This window comes from Tamandua tetradactyla, chromosome 7 (assembly GCF_023851605.1).
Source record: "Tamandua tetradactyla isolate mTamTet1 chromosome 7, mTamTet1.pri, whole genome shotgun sequence".
Lineage (NCBI taxonomy): Eukaryota > Metazoa > Chordata > Mammalia > Pilosa > Myrmecophagidae > Tamandua > Tamandua tetradactyla.
The window spans coordinates 174292930-174307407 of record NC_135333.1 but is presented as its reverse complement, the minus strand read 5'-3'; the positions used below and the strand labels follow the sequence as shown (position 1 = coordinate 174307407).

The 14478-nt window shown below is 45.7% G+C and overlaps 1 protein-coding gene across 6 annotated transcripts; it reads left to right on the top strand.

Moving 5' to 3' along the window:
- The first annotated feature begins 540 nt into the window (after nt 1-540).
- On the top strand, nt 541-14445 carry LOC143642890 (nuclear transcription factor Y subunit beta-like). Of its 6 annotated transcripts, none has more exons than XM_077111865.1 (7): nt 558-671; nt 3404-3487; nt 8262-8355; nt 9508-9638; nt 10695-10892; nt 13421-13502; nt 14262-14445. In XM_077111865.1, the coding sequence occupies exons 2-7, from the start codon at nt 3482-3484 to the stop codon at nt 14408-14410; spliced, it is 660 nt and encodes a 219-aa protein (XP_076967980.1). In that variant the 5' UTR covers nt 558-671; nt 3404-3481; the 3' UTR covers nt 14411-14445. The 6 variants fall into 6 exon arrangements, with proteins under 6 accessions (XP_076967986.1, XP_076967980.1, XP_076967981.1 ...); XM_077111866.1 differs by having other exon boundaries at nt 560-671; nt 3419-3487; XM_077111869.1 differs by lacking the exon at nt 558-671 and adding an exon at nt 1646-1931 and having other exon boundaries at nt 3419-3487.
- The last annotated feature ends 33 nt before the right edge of the window (nt 14446-14478 follow it).

Here is a 14478-nt window from a genome sequence, read left to right as displayed (position 1 = left end):
AGCACGCGGGTGTAGACGCCGAGAGCACGCGGTGTAGACCTCAAGACACAAGGGTGCAGCCCCTGAGAGCACCACTGGTGTAGACCCCGAGAACACGCGGTGTAGACCGCGAGAGCACAAGGGTGTAGTCCCTGAGAGTACCACTGGTGTAGACCCCGAGAGCACGCCCGGTGTGGACCCCGAGAGCACGCGGGTGTAGACCCCGGGAGCAAGCGGGTGTGGACCCCGAGAGCACACGGTGTGGACCCCGAGAGCACGCGGGTGTGGACCCCGAGAGCACGCGGGTGTAGTTTCTGAGAGCAGCTCTGGTGTAGAGCCCGAGAGCACGCGGGTGTAGTTTCTGAGCGCAGCTCTGGTGTAGAGCCCGAGAGCACGCCCGGTGTAGACCCCGAGCAGGCGGGTGTGGATCCGGAGAGCACCCGGCCCGGGTCGCTGGAAGCCCGGCGGAGCAGCGAGGCCTGCGGCTGGGCGCGAGGGGCGGGGCGGGGCGGGGCGGGCGCGGGGGGCGGGGGCGGGGGCGGGCGTCGCGCCGCGGGAAGGGCGCGCGGCGGAGGGAGGGGAGGCCGAGTCCGGGAAGCGGAGCTCCGCGCTGGGACTGGCTCCCTCGCAGCCATTTTCTGTCCAACCAAACAGCCGATTGGAGACGGGAGCCAACCAGGGCTGCATTGGAGGTTTGTGTCTCGCTTCGGCCAATGATCGCTCCTACAGCGACTCCACTTTAGCTCGAATGAAATGTCCGTCTCCTCCCGGCGCCGTCCCCGCCGCCAACGCCGCCGCCGCGGGCCCGGGGCCTCCTCTCCGCGCCGGGGCTCAGCCGGGGCCTGCGGGCCGCTCCTCTCCTCCCGGCGCCGGGGCCTCTCCCGCGCTCCTCCCGCTCCTCCCGCGCCGCGCCGGGCTGCGCCGGGGCCTCCTCCCGCTCCTCCCGCGGCCCTCGGCGCCGGGCCTGCGTGCGCTCGCTGCGGCCGGCCGGGAGCGGCTCTTTGTGCGCGGGCGGCGGGCCAGGCCGCTCCAGGCCGCGGCGGAGGCGCGGGGCGCCGGGTGCTGTGGGGCCGCTGGGGCCCGCGCCGCTCGGTCTCGTCGGGCCGGCCTAGGGGCGGGGGTCGCGGCCGGGCGGCCGGCGGGTCCCGGGGGAGCCCCGCCTTTGTCAGCCGCGGCCGGGCCGGGGCGTTGGGCCGGGGATGCGGCGCGCGAGGCTGAGCGCCCGGGGGCAGGGGGGCGGGCGGTCACCCCGGGGGGAGAGGCGGGCCTGACGGTCACCCTGGAGGGGAAGGGGGGCCTGACGGTCACCCTGGAGGGGAACGGGGGCCTGACGGTCACCCTGGAGGGGAAGGGGGGGCCTGTCACCCCGGGGGAGAGGGGGGGCTGACGGTCACCCCGGGGGAATGGGGGGGGGGCGGTCACCCCGGAGGGGAAGGGGGGGCCTGTCACCCCGGGGGGGAGGGGGGCCTGACGGTCACCCCGGGGGAATGGGGGGGCGGACGGTCACCCCGGGGGAATGGGGGGGCGGACGGTCACCCCGGAGGGAAAGGGGGGGCCTGTCACCCCGGGGGGGAGGGGGGCCTGACGGTCACCCCGGGGCGGGGGAGTGGGGTGGACGGTCACCCCGGGGGAGAGGGGGGGCCTGACGGTTACCCCGGGGGAGTGGGGGAGCGGACGGTCACCCCGGGGGGGAAGGGGAGCGGACGGTCACCCCGGGGGCTCGCGGCCCGGGACTGGCCCCGCAGTTGCGCCCAGCGCTGGGTGCCGGGAGGCGGGGAGCGGCACGAGAACAAAGAATTTCGGGGCACCCCAGCGGCAGCCTTGCCCGAGCACCGGAGCGCGCCGCCCTGAGCGAGGCTGGGGAGCCGGCGCCCGGCTGGAGTTCCGGGGCGGCCCAGAGGCCGGCGGGTCGGCCCTGAGTGTGCGGATGGTCGGGGATGCTTCGCGCCGAGGTAACGCGACGAATATAAATTGCATCAGTAAATAGAGATTTTATTTATAAAGTATTACAAGTTTAAGCAGAATTCCTTAAAAGGCAGTCAGTAAATCCATTCACACGTTCCCCTTGCCGCTTAATTTAAGGATTAGATTGGTGCAAAACTCTGGATGCTGATGCCGAGAACTGAGGGTGGAGAGGAGGGCTCCTGATTTTCTTGGATACAGATTTGCATTTCTTCAAACGTTAAACAGATGTCTGCATTCCCTTGAGCTTTTACATATATCATGACCTGCCTTTAAAAAATATCTAACATGACTTGGTACTGTTGTTTTTTTTAACATCCTGCGTCTAAAGACAGGGAGCAGTTGCCGAGGTGTGGCCCCCCAGACCGCCCGCCCCCTCCAAGCGCAGCACATATCTATATTTTAGGCTGAGTGCTCTGAGGATATTGTTGGCTGGCAAGGAAAATAACACTTCCAGCTGCAAGGAATTTTCTAGGCAGCTTTGGGGTTAGAAAGAGGATAGTTGAAAAGAGATTAGAGATTGCTTTATTATAGTAGAATCAGGCAGTCTTTGCAGCCTGGACTCTTGCAATGGCATTTTAAAAATGCAATTTAGTGGCTACAAGTTTTTTACTATTTACTAGGTTTCAAGCTTTAATACATAGTACATTTCTTCTCCCTTTAACATCTTTAAGATTAATCGGGCCATTTTTAATCGTTTCACTTGAGAAAGGGAGAGATTGTAACATTGTAAACGGCACTAGTTTATTCTGCTGTTCCTGCCTTCCAGTAAGTGATGTGCTCGTTACATGCAGGTTAGCCCCAAGTGGTGACACTTCACAATTACAAGTGAGGTTCTCAATTGATTGTGTTGTTCTTGGGGTGTTCTCTCGGCAGCGTGTATCTTCTTTGCAATATAGTCTGAGAAAGGATTTAATTTAATTTAAAATAATTGTCTTCTGAGGTCAAGTTTTCCCCTTTTTGAGCTTTTTGTCCCCTAAATCTGCCTCTGAGACGTTAAGGAAACCCTCCTTAAAATTGATAAGTGGGTGTTTGTATTTGGGTGTTAATATTTTAAGTAGTTGAGGATGTGTAATTTTTTTGACATGGGCAGGCACCGGGAATTGAACCCGGGTCTCTGGCATGGCAGACGACAATTCTGCCACTGAGCCACCGTGGCCCACCCAAGATGTGTAATTTTTGATGTTTTGCATCCTATGTAATATGGCCCCCATTTGATGTATTGTGATGAATATTTATGAAGAGCATGAGTACATTCAGGGTTATGTTGGAAAAGCTGTAGCTAACTTCCTTATCCGCCCCCCCCATGAAACTAACCTATTAGAAATTCTCCAAAACACATTTTTCCAATTTAACATTTATTGGAACCATTTTACATCATGCATTCCACTGAATGAGAGTAGTAGGCAGAATTTTAGGTGTCCTCTTCAAGTTGCTTACAGACTTTTTTTACTACATACAGATGGTTATCTTGTAGGTTGCAGTTGAGCAGAGGCCAGACATCTTCTAAGAGAGGTCGCCTGAGCCCGGCCTGTGATTCATGACAGTAAGTTTGTGTTACCATCTCCGTTGTCAATAAGACTTGCACAGTGATTGACTGCAAATAATTATAATTGTATTACAAACCAACTATTCCTGATAGGATGAATGCCTTTTAAGTCTTGGCTCCTTCCTCTTCCTTATTTTCAGTCACTGAAGTGTTTCTTGTGGGTCTCTAAGTGCTGAAGCTGCAGGATAGAAAGCCTGTTCCACTCTAAAGGAACTATTTAGCTTCAGTTGCCTGGAACCTTAGAGGACAGTTGCGCGCTGAGCTGAAGTGCTGCTCTGAGCACAGTGTAAGTGAGAAGAGAGGTGGTCGGCCTGCGTGGCTGGGTGTGAACTGTCCTGGGGGCAGCCTGTGAGGCATTGAGCTGAGCCTCGAAGCACGGGTGGTATTTGGGCAGGAGGAAAGCATGCTGTGCTGGTAGGGAGGTGAAAGAGGATGCCGCCAAAAGCAAAGGCAGAGATGTGTAAGTTCTATTCAGGGTCTGAGGAGTAGAGCTGCTTGATCTGAGGGGGGTTTTTGGGAGAAAGTAGTGAAGAGATAGCAAGCTGACCTGTCTGGACACTGAGTTCTGGATCTGCTGCTCTCCCTGGGACCTCAGGCGTGCTGCAGCTTCTTGGGCCATGGTTGCGTCATCAGTGACCTCCAGGTAAGACACATTCCAGCACTAAGATTTTACCAGCCCTGACGATAAAGATGACTAGGGAGTTAGTTTAGTTTGGGAAAGTGGTGATCTGGTCATATTAAAGCCTTGAAAACTCGGTTTGGGTTTGATGCAGAAGACCTGTGAAAACCAGACAGGTTCTGGAGCTGTAGAAGAGGTGTCGTGAGATTAGCCTTAAAACTGTACATAAGGTGTATTGTGATCCAGTGGATACCGAAAAGGATGGGCATATCCAGGAGACGTTTTAAAGGAGGTAATCACTCGGTGGAGTGTGAAGATGCTGGGAGAGGCTAAGGCTGATATTTTTAGACTGGAAGGGGGGGGGATGGTGTTGGGAAGGTGCCCCCCCCCCCCACCAACCACCTGCTTGGGATGGGGGGGGTAAGTTTCATTTCCCAGTATCTTGAGTTTGCAGCGATGGGTTATCAGACATATTCCACAGGCATGGCCTGCTTGAGAGACAGGCAGGATATTGATTGTAGATTGTCATAGAATTGTGACAGAGAGTTGGTATTTGTTTATTAAGAGAGTAAGAACAGAAAGAGAAAACGATAACCTTGGATGAAACCAACAGGACGAGAGGAAAGGATAAATCAGGAAGGAGTCTGCTTTGGAAATCAGGGAGAACAGAGCTTGAAGCATCACCACAGAGGAGCAGTCAGGTAGAGGGCAGGGTCATGGGCAGCTCTTAAGAGCAGTTTCAGGATAGTGTAGGGGTGGAAAAGCACAGGTGGGGGGTTTAAATCGGGACGAGGAGGTGTGAGGACCGTTGGCCAAGGTGAGAATGGCACCGAGAAGGTGGGTGGGGGAATGAAGGGTGTACCTGGTCTGAGCACTGCGCGTGGCGGGAGAAGTGGAGACGCCCTCAGGGGTGAGGAGTGCTGTAAACTCCGGTCACAGCGGCAGCGAGACTCTGCCTGTCCGCCACCCCATTCTTTGCTCTCCCAGGCCCTGCGGTGACAGGCAGCTTGATGCCCAGTTGCCGGCGCCCCCGTGTTCTTTCTTGGCCCTTCTCTAGCTCATTAGCAGTCACTCAGCCTGTTGACTGTGCCTGTGAAAAAGCTCTTTAGCCTTTCTGCCCGTCTCAGGCCTGTTGCCCTGGATTGATAGGCGAACAGTCACCCTCTGGCCTGAATTTGTGCCCTGATTGCAGCTTCCCGCTCTCACCCCTTTCTGGTTCGTTTCTGTGCTGGACTGTAGCCAGAGTAAACGTTTAAAAAAGAAAGCCGATTTGTACTCTTCTGCTTATAACCCTTCTCTGATTTGCCTTTGTCCACAAGGACTACATGGTTTGTTCGGACCCACCACTTCTATAGATATAGTTCTCTCTTTCCTCTGCCTGGAGCATTTTTTCCCACCTTTCTTTGCATAATGGCTTCTACTCATCTTTCAGTCTCAGCTGAAATGTCATTTCCTAAGATAGCCTTCTTTAACCCCTTAGACAAGTGAGGTCCTTTTTTGGAATAAGCTCATATAGTACATCTTTGTTTTTCTTTGCACTTGGCACTAGCAATTAGTTTTTATTTCATAGTGATATGACATTTATTGAGTACTCCCATTGTACTATCCTAAATCCTTACATGGACCATCTCCTCATCTGTACAGGAGCCCTGTGAGGTATGTCCTATTTCTCATCTTATGTTATAGATATAAAAAAGCAGGAGTTAACTTGCTCAAGGTCACCAGGTTAGCAAGTAGCAGGGAATTCATTCGGGGGGGGGGGTCCCACTCTAGGGTCTGTGCCCTGGAAGTACTAATAGGCCACGCTGTGCCACCTCTCTCTCTCCCCCACCCCGTTAGCGTAACATTTTTCTTCTCTGGAGACCTTGTCTGTGTTCTTGACTGCTACGTCACCAGCACGCAAGGTGGTAAATACTAAGTGCTCCTTCAGTAAATATTTGCTGATTGGCTTGCTTACCATGTACAATATGTTTTGTAAATTTTTATAAGAAGTTTAGACCTAGGAAAAAACCTTTGAGATCTTCCTGTTACTAGCCAGTTTTCCCCTCATTCCTTACCTAGACGAGAGTGGCTGGCTCATCGTAAGATCAGAGATGAGGCTAATGTGGCACAGGAAAGGTACCAGGTACCTTGGGCTTCAGAGGAGAAGGCACTGCTTTTTGGACTGCAGATTGGGGTGAATCTGCAGGAGGACAGCGTGAGCGCTGCGATTAAATAAGGGGACAGGATTTTAATGGAAGCAAGAGAGAAGAGAGGAGGGAACCCAGGCGGATGGTAAAATAGCAGAGACGCTAGGGCTGGTGGAACCAGAGAGACAAGCGGTAAGCAGGGGAAAGAGGTGAGAGCTAGTCTGTCTGCTCAGTACAATCCATGCCCTTAGCAGTTTTTTATTCTTTAATTCTGACAGCTCTTTGAAATCCTTTGATCCTCATTTTTAGAAGACAGCTTTGCAGGGCTAATGCCATCATAGTAATCCGAGTGGTAATCTTGCTGCAGTTCCAGCACATGACAAGATGATGTGATTTACGCTTTTTGTCTTTTGCCTTGGATCATACCGCATTTATAAAACAGTCTCCCAGAACAGCCTGATTATTTGATCTGCTTGGCGGCAAATTTTAAAAGACTTGCAGTACCTATTACATTTGTTGTTTAAGAGGGAAGGTGGTGCTGTCATTTCCATCTTCTGTAGAAGTACATTCGGTTAGTGGGGACGCTTGTTTGCAGCCCTCTAGAGGCGTCCCAGCCGGCGCCCGCTAGAGCTCATTTCTTGGAGGCCACTAAGATGTGTCAATGCCTTGGGGCGCCCGGTGCTTTCACAGATTGTTAAAGAATCCTGTTCTTGACCCCCTGAAACAGTTATATATGCACATCATGGAGATGTATCGATATTGACATGAATTTAGACATAAGTCAACAGATGCCTGAAAGAAATGCTATGATATTGAAGGTTTTGTTATTAAAGGAAACGTGCCCTGTAGTTTAATGTTAGATAAAAATCCAACAGAGATGGAGACGAAGCCATCCCTGTGTATGCAGGGACTAAACTATCTCAGGTTAGAACACTGTTTGAGCTAGGTTCTGGGCCCTGATTAACATTTAGGATCAAATGTCTCTTCCTTGTTTGACCTGAAAACATATATAAATTACACTTAATTCCACCTTTTTAGAAAAATAATGTGTAACTATTTTGCTATACTTTTTATTCAGATAATACATTTTTAAATTTTCCACTCACAATATACCCCTCTCATTGTCCTGTATAGCATTATTTGCAAAAGAGAAAATTGACAAAAGTGCCTGATAACTTCCAGGGTTTGTCATGTTTGTGAGATGGATGGAGCCAGCTCAGGGCTTATTGTGTTACCCGAAGGCTCGGTTTTTTCCATAGTTTTCCCCTCTTGAAATTCTTTTAGGTCTGAGCAAAATTAATTAAGCAGCCTTCTTTAAAAATCATTTTAATCTCTCATTCTTGCGTATGGGTATGAGTTTCCTATTTAAATATGTAGATCTCTAATCTTCTTAACCCTTTTTTATTTAAAAGAATCGAAAAGGTATAAGGGGTGGGGCAAGAGAAAACCGACCTTTCGAATCAGAGACGATGGGCTGGTCCAAAATATGGGTGTGCTTTTGGGTGACACGGGACAGAATTGTTCAGGGAATGCATGTGCTTCTGTACCAAGCAACAGTGTGAACTAAGACAAATTCTGTTTTGAAACTTCTTTGAGAGAGCAAAGAGGGTTTCCAGCAGGACAAAAGAGTTTGCATAAGAATATCACCCTTTAGCAGGAGAAGTGAAAGTGATGGGTATGTGACTTAACAGCTGGTTCTGTCTTTGATGGTCATTCCAGGGATGATCAGGTTGTAAATCAGGGTAGTCTGTGCTGTATTCAAGGGTTATGCAGTTGAAAAGAAAGAGGTGTGTGCTTTAGATTCGTTTTCTTGTTTTGTTTCCCTTTCAGTCTTATGCTTATCATTTCTGGAGGGTGGGTAGAAGAACCTAGAATGGCTAAATTATTCAAAAATTTCCAAATGGAGAAATATGTTTTCTTTTAGTAAGCTAAAGGCTATGAAAACTGTAATTGACCCATTCTGTGACAGATTATTTTTTTTAATAACTTTTGTTTAAGAATATTGAAAAAACTTTTTCTGCAGATGGATGGTGACAGTTCTACCACAGATGCTTCTCAACTAGGGATTCCTGCAGACTACATCGGAGGAAGCCACTATGTCATCCAGCCTCATGACGGTGAGAAACTCACAAGTAGTAACAAATTAGAAAGTTGAAATTTTATTAATACAATGCCCCAGGTTGCTTTTGTTTCCCAGGAAAATTAGAAGTCTGTGTCACAGTTCAGTGAAAGTCTAAGAAGATGTACCATGCTGTTTTATTAGACTTAGTCTTCAAGAGATTGAGTCCTAGAAGAGAATTCTTCTCCTATAAAATATTAGAGGTATTAAAGTATAAAAGTATTAGATGTTACAATGGCAGTGTTTTGCTGGCCTATCAGGAATAATTTTTATGGTATTTGAAGTTGTAGAATTTAAGAAATTGAGATATATTTTTGTACAAGGCAATTTGGGGTGGGGGGGAATTTTTTCATCCTAAAATACTCAGATTAATTTTGATATTATTTTAACCATAAAATTTAAATTGCATCAGCTTAAGAGCCTTTCTTTTTTAATACATATAAAGAATGGGAAGTTTACTTACATGACATTTTTGGTCATAAAAGGATTTTATTGGTACTGTGAAACCTCAGTTACATCTAAATCTGTATAACTTGAGAATTCACTTTCCGTGAGCACCGTCGGACCACTGCTGGAGCTTTGCTCACGTGTGTCAGTGGCGTTCAGAGGGCGCGGTTCCGTCCTGTGTGAGCCTGGTCTACACAGGATGGCGCAGACTCGAGCAGTTCTCAGCTGCCGGAGTCTGGGTTTCACAGCTGCGTCCCGGCGAATGTTGACGAGCACCTCCTCTGCGGGAGGCGCTGTGACCAGTTGAGGAAGGACACAAAGCTGACCTCTGACATCAAAGAACAAAAATCTAATCGAGGAGATAAGAAATAGAAAGAATTATAAAATGTTTCAGAGAAAAGACACAGATAAGCACTGGTGGTATTTTGTCAAAGAAGAGCCCGCTTCTCCAGGTGTCAGCGGAGACGTATTTGAGCTTTTTGAGGATAAAAGTATTCTAGGCGGTGAGTTTGAAATGGGCCAGTAGGTCCAGGCCTGTGGTGAGAAAATCATGAAAAGGACTATTATTCTAACCCCTAAAAAGGATAAGGAAATAAAATAAATGAGGTCATTTTCTTCTAGATGGTTGCAGCTAGTCTTCTATATCTTGAAATCAAATGATGAGAAGCTTTGCGTCTAGTGTTTCTCTGTTTAATTTCTTTAGACACTGAGGACAGCATGAATGACCACGAGGACACAAATGGCTCAAAAGAAAGTTTCCGAGAACAAGATATATACCTTCCTATTGCCAATGTGGCGAGAATAATGAAAAATGCCATACCTCAAACAGGAAAGGTACGGGGAGGAGGGTTAACTAGGCCTTGTAGGTGGGGGGTATGGGTCATGAAGTACAGGGAGCATTTGATTTCAGTAACTCAGCTTTCAGCAAATCAACTATTTCTCTCAATTCTGCATACTTAGAACACTGCTTTGTTTTACGTTTTGTCAGATGTTCACCTCCTCAATTATTTGAAGCACATAAAATCATAGAATTAAGAATCTTAAAAAATGGGTGAATTGTCAGAACTCTCAGGTTTGGACACAGGAATTTGTAGCCTCTGTAATGTTTGCAGCAATGCTGGACCATATTGGACAGGTGCAGGTGTATTAAGAATTAAAAGAGTATTCAGAAACAACTGTTGTTGCATATTTATAGATATTAGTATATGTTTGAATTCAACTTGTATGCTTTTTTTTTTTTAAAGTTTTTTCTTTTTAGAACATCTTCTAAAAATTCATATTGTCACTCTGCTCATCACCTTAACCTGGATTAAAATTTATGTTCTTCATATTGCATAAAAACCTTTCTGTCATTTTATTGTAGCTTACAAAAGCATGAAAGAAATAAAGCTTATAAAGAAGTATATTATTAAAAACACTGCTAAGCCTGGAGGTTCCAGTTTGACTGCGACAGCTGATTAGTGCTTAACTAGGCCGCACTGCCCGCTGCCAGAGCCACTGGGCATACGCGGCTGTCGAACACTTGAAATGTGGCCAGTCCCTGCTGGTGTGCTGCATGCACAATGCAGGGTTGGCTTTCCTGGGCTCTTAATTCCTAAGAGTTTTCCTCTTGAAGGGTGTAGCGGGGATATTCAGTGTCTGCTGTTTTATACCTCTGCTGCTATACATTTATATCAGTTTTCTGTGAATACTTGTGGATTTATTCTGACACTAGAGGTTGGAATTTTGATAGCACACATTGTGTCACTGCTGTTAGCATGTATTTCAGAGATTGAAGGTCAGCAGTCATAAACCCAGCACTGTTCTGTGAATAGCCTTTGATTTTTCCAGGTTTTTAGGAAGGCAATGGTTATATTCTCTGCAGATTTATCTTGGGTTTTTTTCCTTCAGATTGCAAAAGATGCCAAAGAATGTGTTCAGGAATGTGTGAGTGAGTTCATCAGTTTTATAACATCTGAAGCAAGTGAAAGATGCCATCAAGAGAAACGGAAGACAATCAATGGAGAGGATATTCTCTTTGCCATGTCCACCTTAGGCTTTGACAGCTACGTAGAACCTCTGAAATTATACCTTCAGAAATTCAGAGAGGTGAGTAAAAATGTCTTCCATTATACTTTTAAGAATATAAAATACACTATTCACTTTAACTTTTTAAATGTATTATTTTTAAAAAATCATGTTATAGGACAGTCTGTAACATTTGTCAGCAGTATGTAATCATTTAGATTATTGACCTTCAATAGTAGTTTCCTTTTTCCTTTCCTGCTTACTGTGACATAGTTATGTGATGATTAAGAGCACAGTCTCAGCCTTAGCTCGGCCATCTGGGAACTATGCGACCTTGACCAGATGAACTATTTCAAGCCTCCTTTTCCCCTCTGTAAAGTGAGGCTAATAAGAGTACCTGCCGCACAAAGTTATTGAGAGGACTAAGTAAAATAACCCATTAATAGCACTTAACTTGCCATTGGTGAGCACTTGATAAATGTTAGGTCCTGCTGTTGATTCTAAAGAGGTAGCACCTTGAAGCTTGAGGCCTTTTAGATAATAAAAAGAGGAAATAATGGCTACATCCTTTGTTTTTGTGATTGAATTCCTTATTTTCTCATTTCCTATTGGGCTTATTTTTGTCTGTGTCTGTATTTTCTGAAAATAAATTGAGGTCACCATATAATTCTATATGGGTGTCAGATTCACATTGCTTTCAAAATGTTTCAGAAATATTTGTACAGTTAATCATGGACATTATCCACAAGAAGATTCACTGTTTTATACTTTCCCTTGTTTAAACCTCCACTTTCCTTCTGGTGACATACCTGCCTCTAAACTTCCCCTTCCCGTCACACGACTCACACACCACTATTCTCATGATAATGTGCTCTGTCCATTTCCAGAAGTTTTAGTCCACCCTGGTTAAACATTCTGCAGTGTTACGCAAGCGTTTCCCATTCTTTAGCCTCGTCCTGTATCATGTCACCTATATTCCATAGTTTATGTCCATGAGTTTGCATATTATAATTAGTTCATATCATACGATATTTGTGCTTTTGTGTCTGACTCATTTCACGTAACATAGTGTCCTCAAGGTCATCCATGTCGCCCCGTGCTTCTCGCTCCATCGTATGTGTAGACCTCATTTTGCTTATCAATTTATCTGATGATGGACACTTGGGTTTCCATCTTTTGGCAATTGTGAATAAAGGTACAATGAAAATTGGTGTACAAATGTCTGTTTGTGTTCCTGCTTTCAGATCTTCTGGGTATATCCCTCGTAGCAGGGATACTGGTTCTGGGTTGTAAGGCAACTCTATTCTTAGCTTCCTGAGAAACTGTCAAACCACAGCTGCTGCACCATGTTACATTCCTACCAGCAATGAATAAGTGTTCCAATTTCTCTACATCTTCTGCAACACTTCCAGTGCCTGTGTGCTTAATCGCGGCCTTTCTAGTAGGTGTGAGATGGTGTCTCATTGTGGTTTTGATTTGCATTTCCCTAATAACTTGTGATGTTGAGCATCTTTTCATGTGCTTCTTAGCCAACTGTATTTCCTCTTTGGAGAAATGTCTATTCACATCCTTTACCCATTTTTCACTTGGGTTGCTGTCTTCTTATTGTTGAGTTATAGGATTTCTTTATATATATATATATATATATATATATATATATATATTGGATATCAAACCCTTATTAGGTATGTAGTTTCCAAATATTTCCTCCCATTGAGTCAGCTGCCTTTTCACCCTTTTGACAGTCCTCTGAAGTGCTGAAGTATTTGATTTTGAGGAATTCTCATTTATCTATTTTTTCTTTCATTGATTGTGCTTTGGCTGTAAAATCTAAGAAACTACCACCTATCACTAGATCTTGAAGATGTTTCCCTACATTTTCTTGTAGGAATTTCATGATACGGGTCTCATATATAAGTCTTTGATCCATTTTGAGTTAGTATTTTAATAACATGTGAGATAGGGGTTCACTTTCATTCTATTGGTTATGGATCTCCAGTTCTTCCAGTACCATTTATTGAAGAGACTGTTCTGTCCCAACTCAGTCAGCTTGGGAGCCTTATCAAAAATCAGCTGAGGGCAGGCCACGGCTCAGCAGGCAGAGTTCTTCCCTGCCATGCTGGAGACCTGGGTTCGATTCCCAGTGCCTGCCCTTGAAAAAAAGAAAAAAGTTCAATTGACCTCTACATGCCTCCTCTTCCCTCCAGCTGCAGGGCCTGCCAGGGTCTCACTCTTAGCCTGTGCACTTCTAAATCCCTTTTTGTATAGTAAATGTCTTCATAAGATTGATAAGCAAGCTAACAATATGTTATTTTGCAGAGTTCTTCATCTGTAAATAGAGTCCTTTTATGCCCTTGATGTATTATTAGAATAATTTATTTTTATTCATAAATATTTTGTTTTCTAGGTCATTGCTAATACTTTTGTAAAGATTGCTAGTGACGTAAAGTTAGAATTTTGAAGGAGGCTTCATCACATGTCATTAACCAGAAACGTTACTGAATATGCTGTTTCACAGCTGTAATAATGGGTCTTAGTTTAGGCAGTAGGCAGGCGTTCCTGTTGGAAACCATTTCATCTGATTACCACTGACGGTCTCCTTCCCCCAGGCTATGAAAGGAGAGAAAGGAATCGGAGGGACCGTCACAGCCACAGATGGACTGAGTGAAGAGCTCACGGAGGAGGCATTTAGTAAGAGAATTATGATACATTGATGCAACTAAATTTATTTTAAGTCATATTTGAAGTCAGTGAGTAATTGGTATAGAAATTTTCATTTTCAATTGTTCACTGATAGTTTGGATTGATTTTCAAAGCCCCTAGTTTTTGGTGAGGATTCACATGAAATAGGAATTTTGAGAACTGTAATTAACTGGAGGCTTCTTTTTTAAAAAATTGAGTGTTTTGTTGTCTTATTGGTTAAATGAAAAAGTCTGTGGTGATTACATTTCTCTTTTAAAATGAAGTATACATTTTACATATTTTTTTCATGCATAAAGAATATGCTGCATGATTTCTGGAAGGGCTGCTGCCCCGAGCCAGGCCCCTGGCCACACCTCGGAAATGCCATGCCAGTGCTTCCAGGGATTTGGGCACATGGGTGACAAGCTAAAGAACTTTAGAGATAGGAAGATTCAGAAAACTAAAAATGTAATATTAAAAAATGTACTTTGGGGGACCTTTGTTTTTAACACGGGCAGACTCTGGGAATTGACCCCGGTCTCCGGCATGGCAGGTGAGAACTCCGCCACTGCACCACTGTCACACCACCCTAGGGAGCTTTTTCTAAAATAGAAAATTAGGGGATTTACGATTTTGTCCATGATGACACTGATGAGGGAGTGGCAGAATTGAAATGACAGAGTAATGGCGCAGCCATTTCAGGTCAAGAAAGTAAGTAGATGTAATTCTTTTCCCTCTTTAACTTTTTTTTGTGTATGTACTTTTTAGCTAACCAGTTACCAGCTGGCTTAATAACTGCAGATGGTCAACAACAAAATGTTATGGTTTATACAACATCGTATCAACAGGTACAGTACCTTCTGTGTGTTCTAACCCATTTTAAGGATTGGTTAATCCATGATCTTTATCACAGGTAGTTGATTTCAACACTTTATTACTATAAAGACCTGAAATCAAGAAGGTTATTAAAAATGCTATTTTCTCA

Excerpts from the sequence above, each read along its gene's own strand:
- LOC143642890 (XM_077111865.1), top strand. Across the intron at positions 10,893-13,420 it reads ACCTTCAGAAATTCAGAGAG|GCTATGAAAGGAGAGAAAGG; the intron begins GTGAGTAAAAAT and ends TCCTTCCCCCAG. Across the intron at positions 13,503-14,261 it reads GCTCACGGAGGAGGCATTTA|CTAACCAGTTACCAGCTGGC; the intron begins GTAAGAGAATTA and ends TGTACTTTTTAG.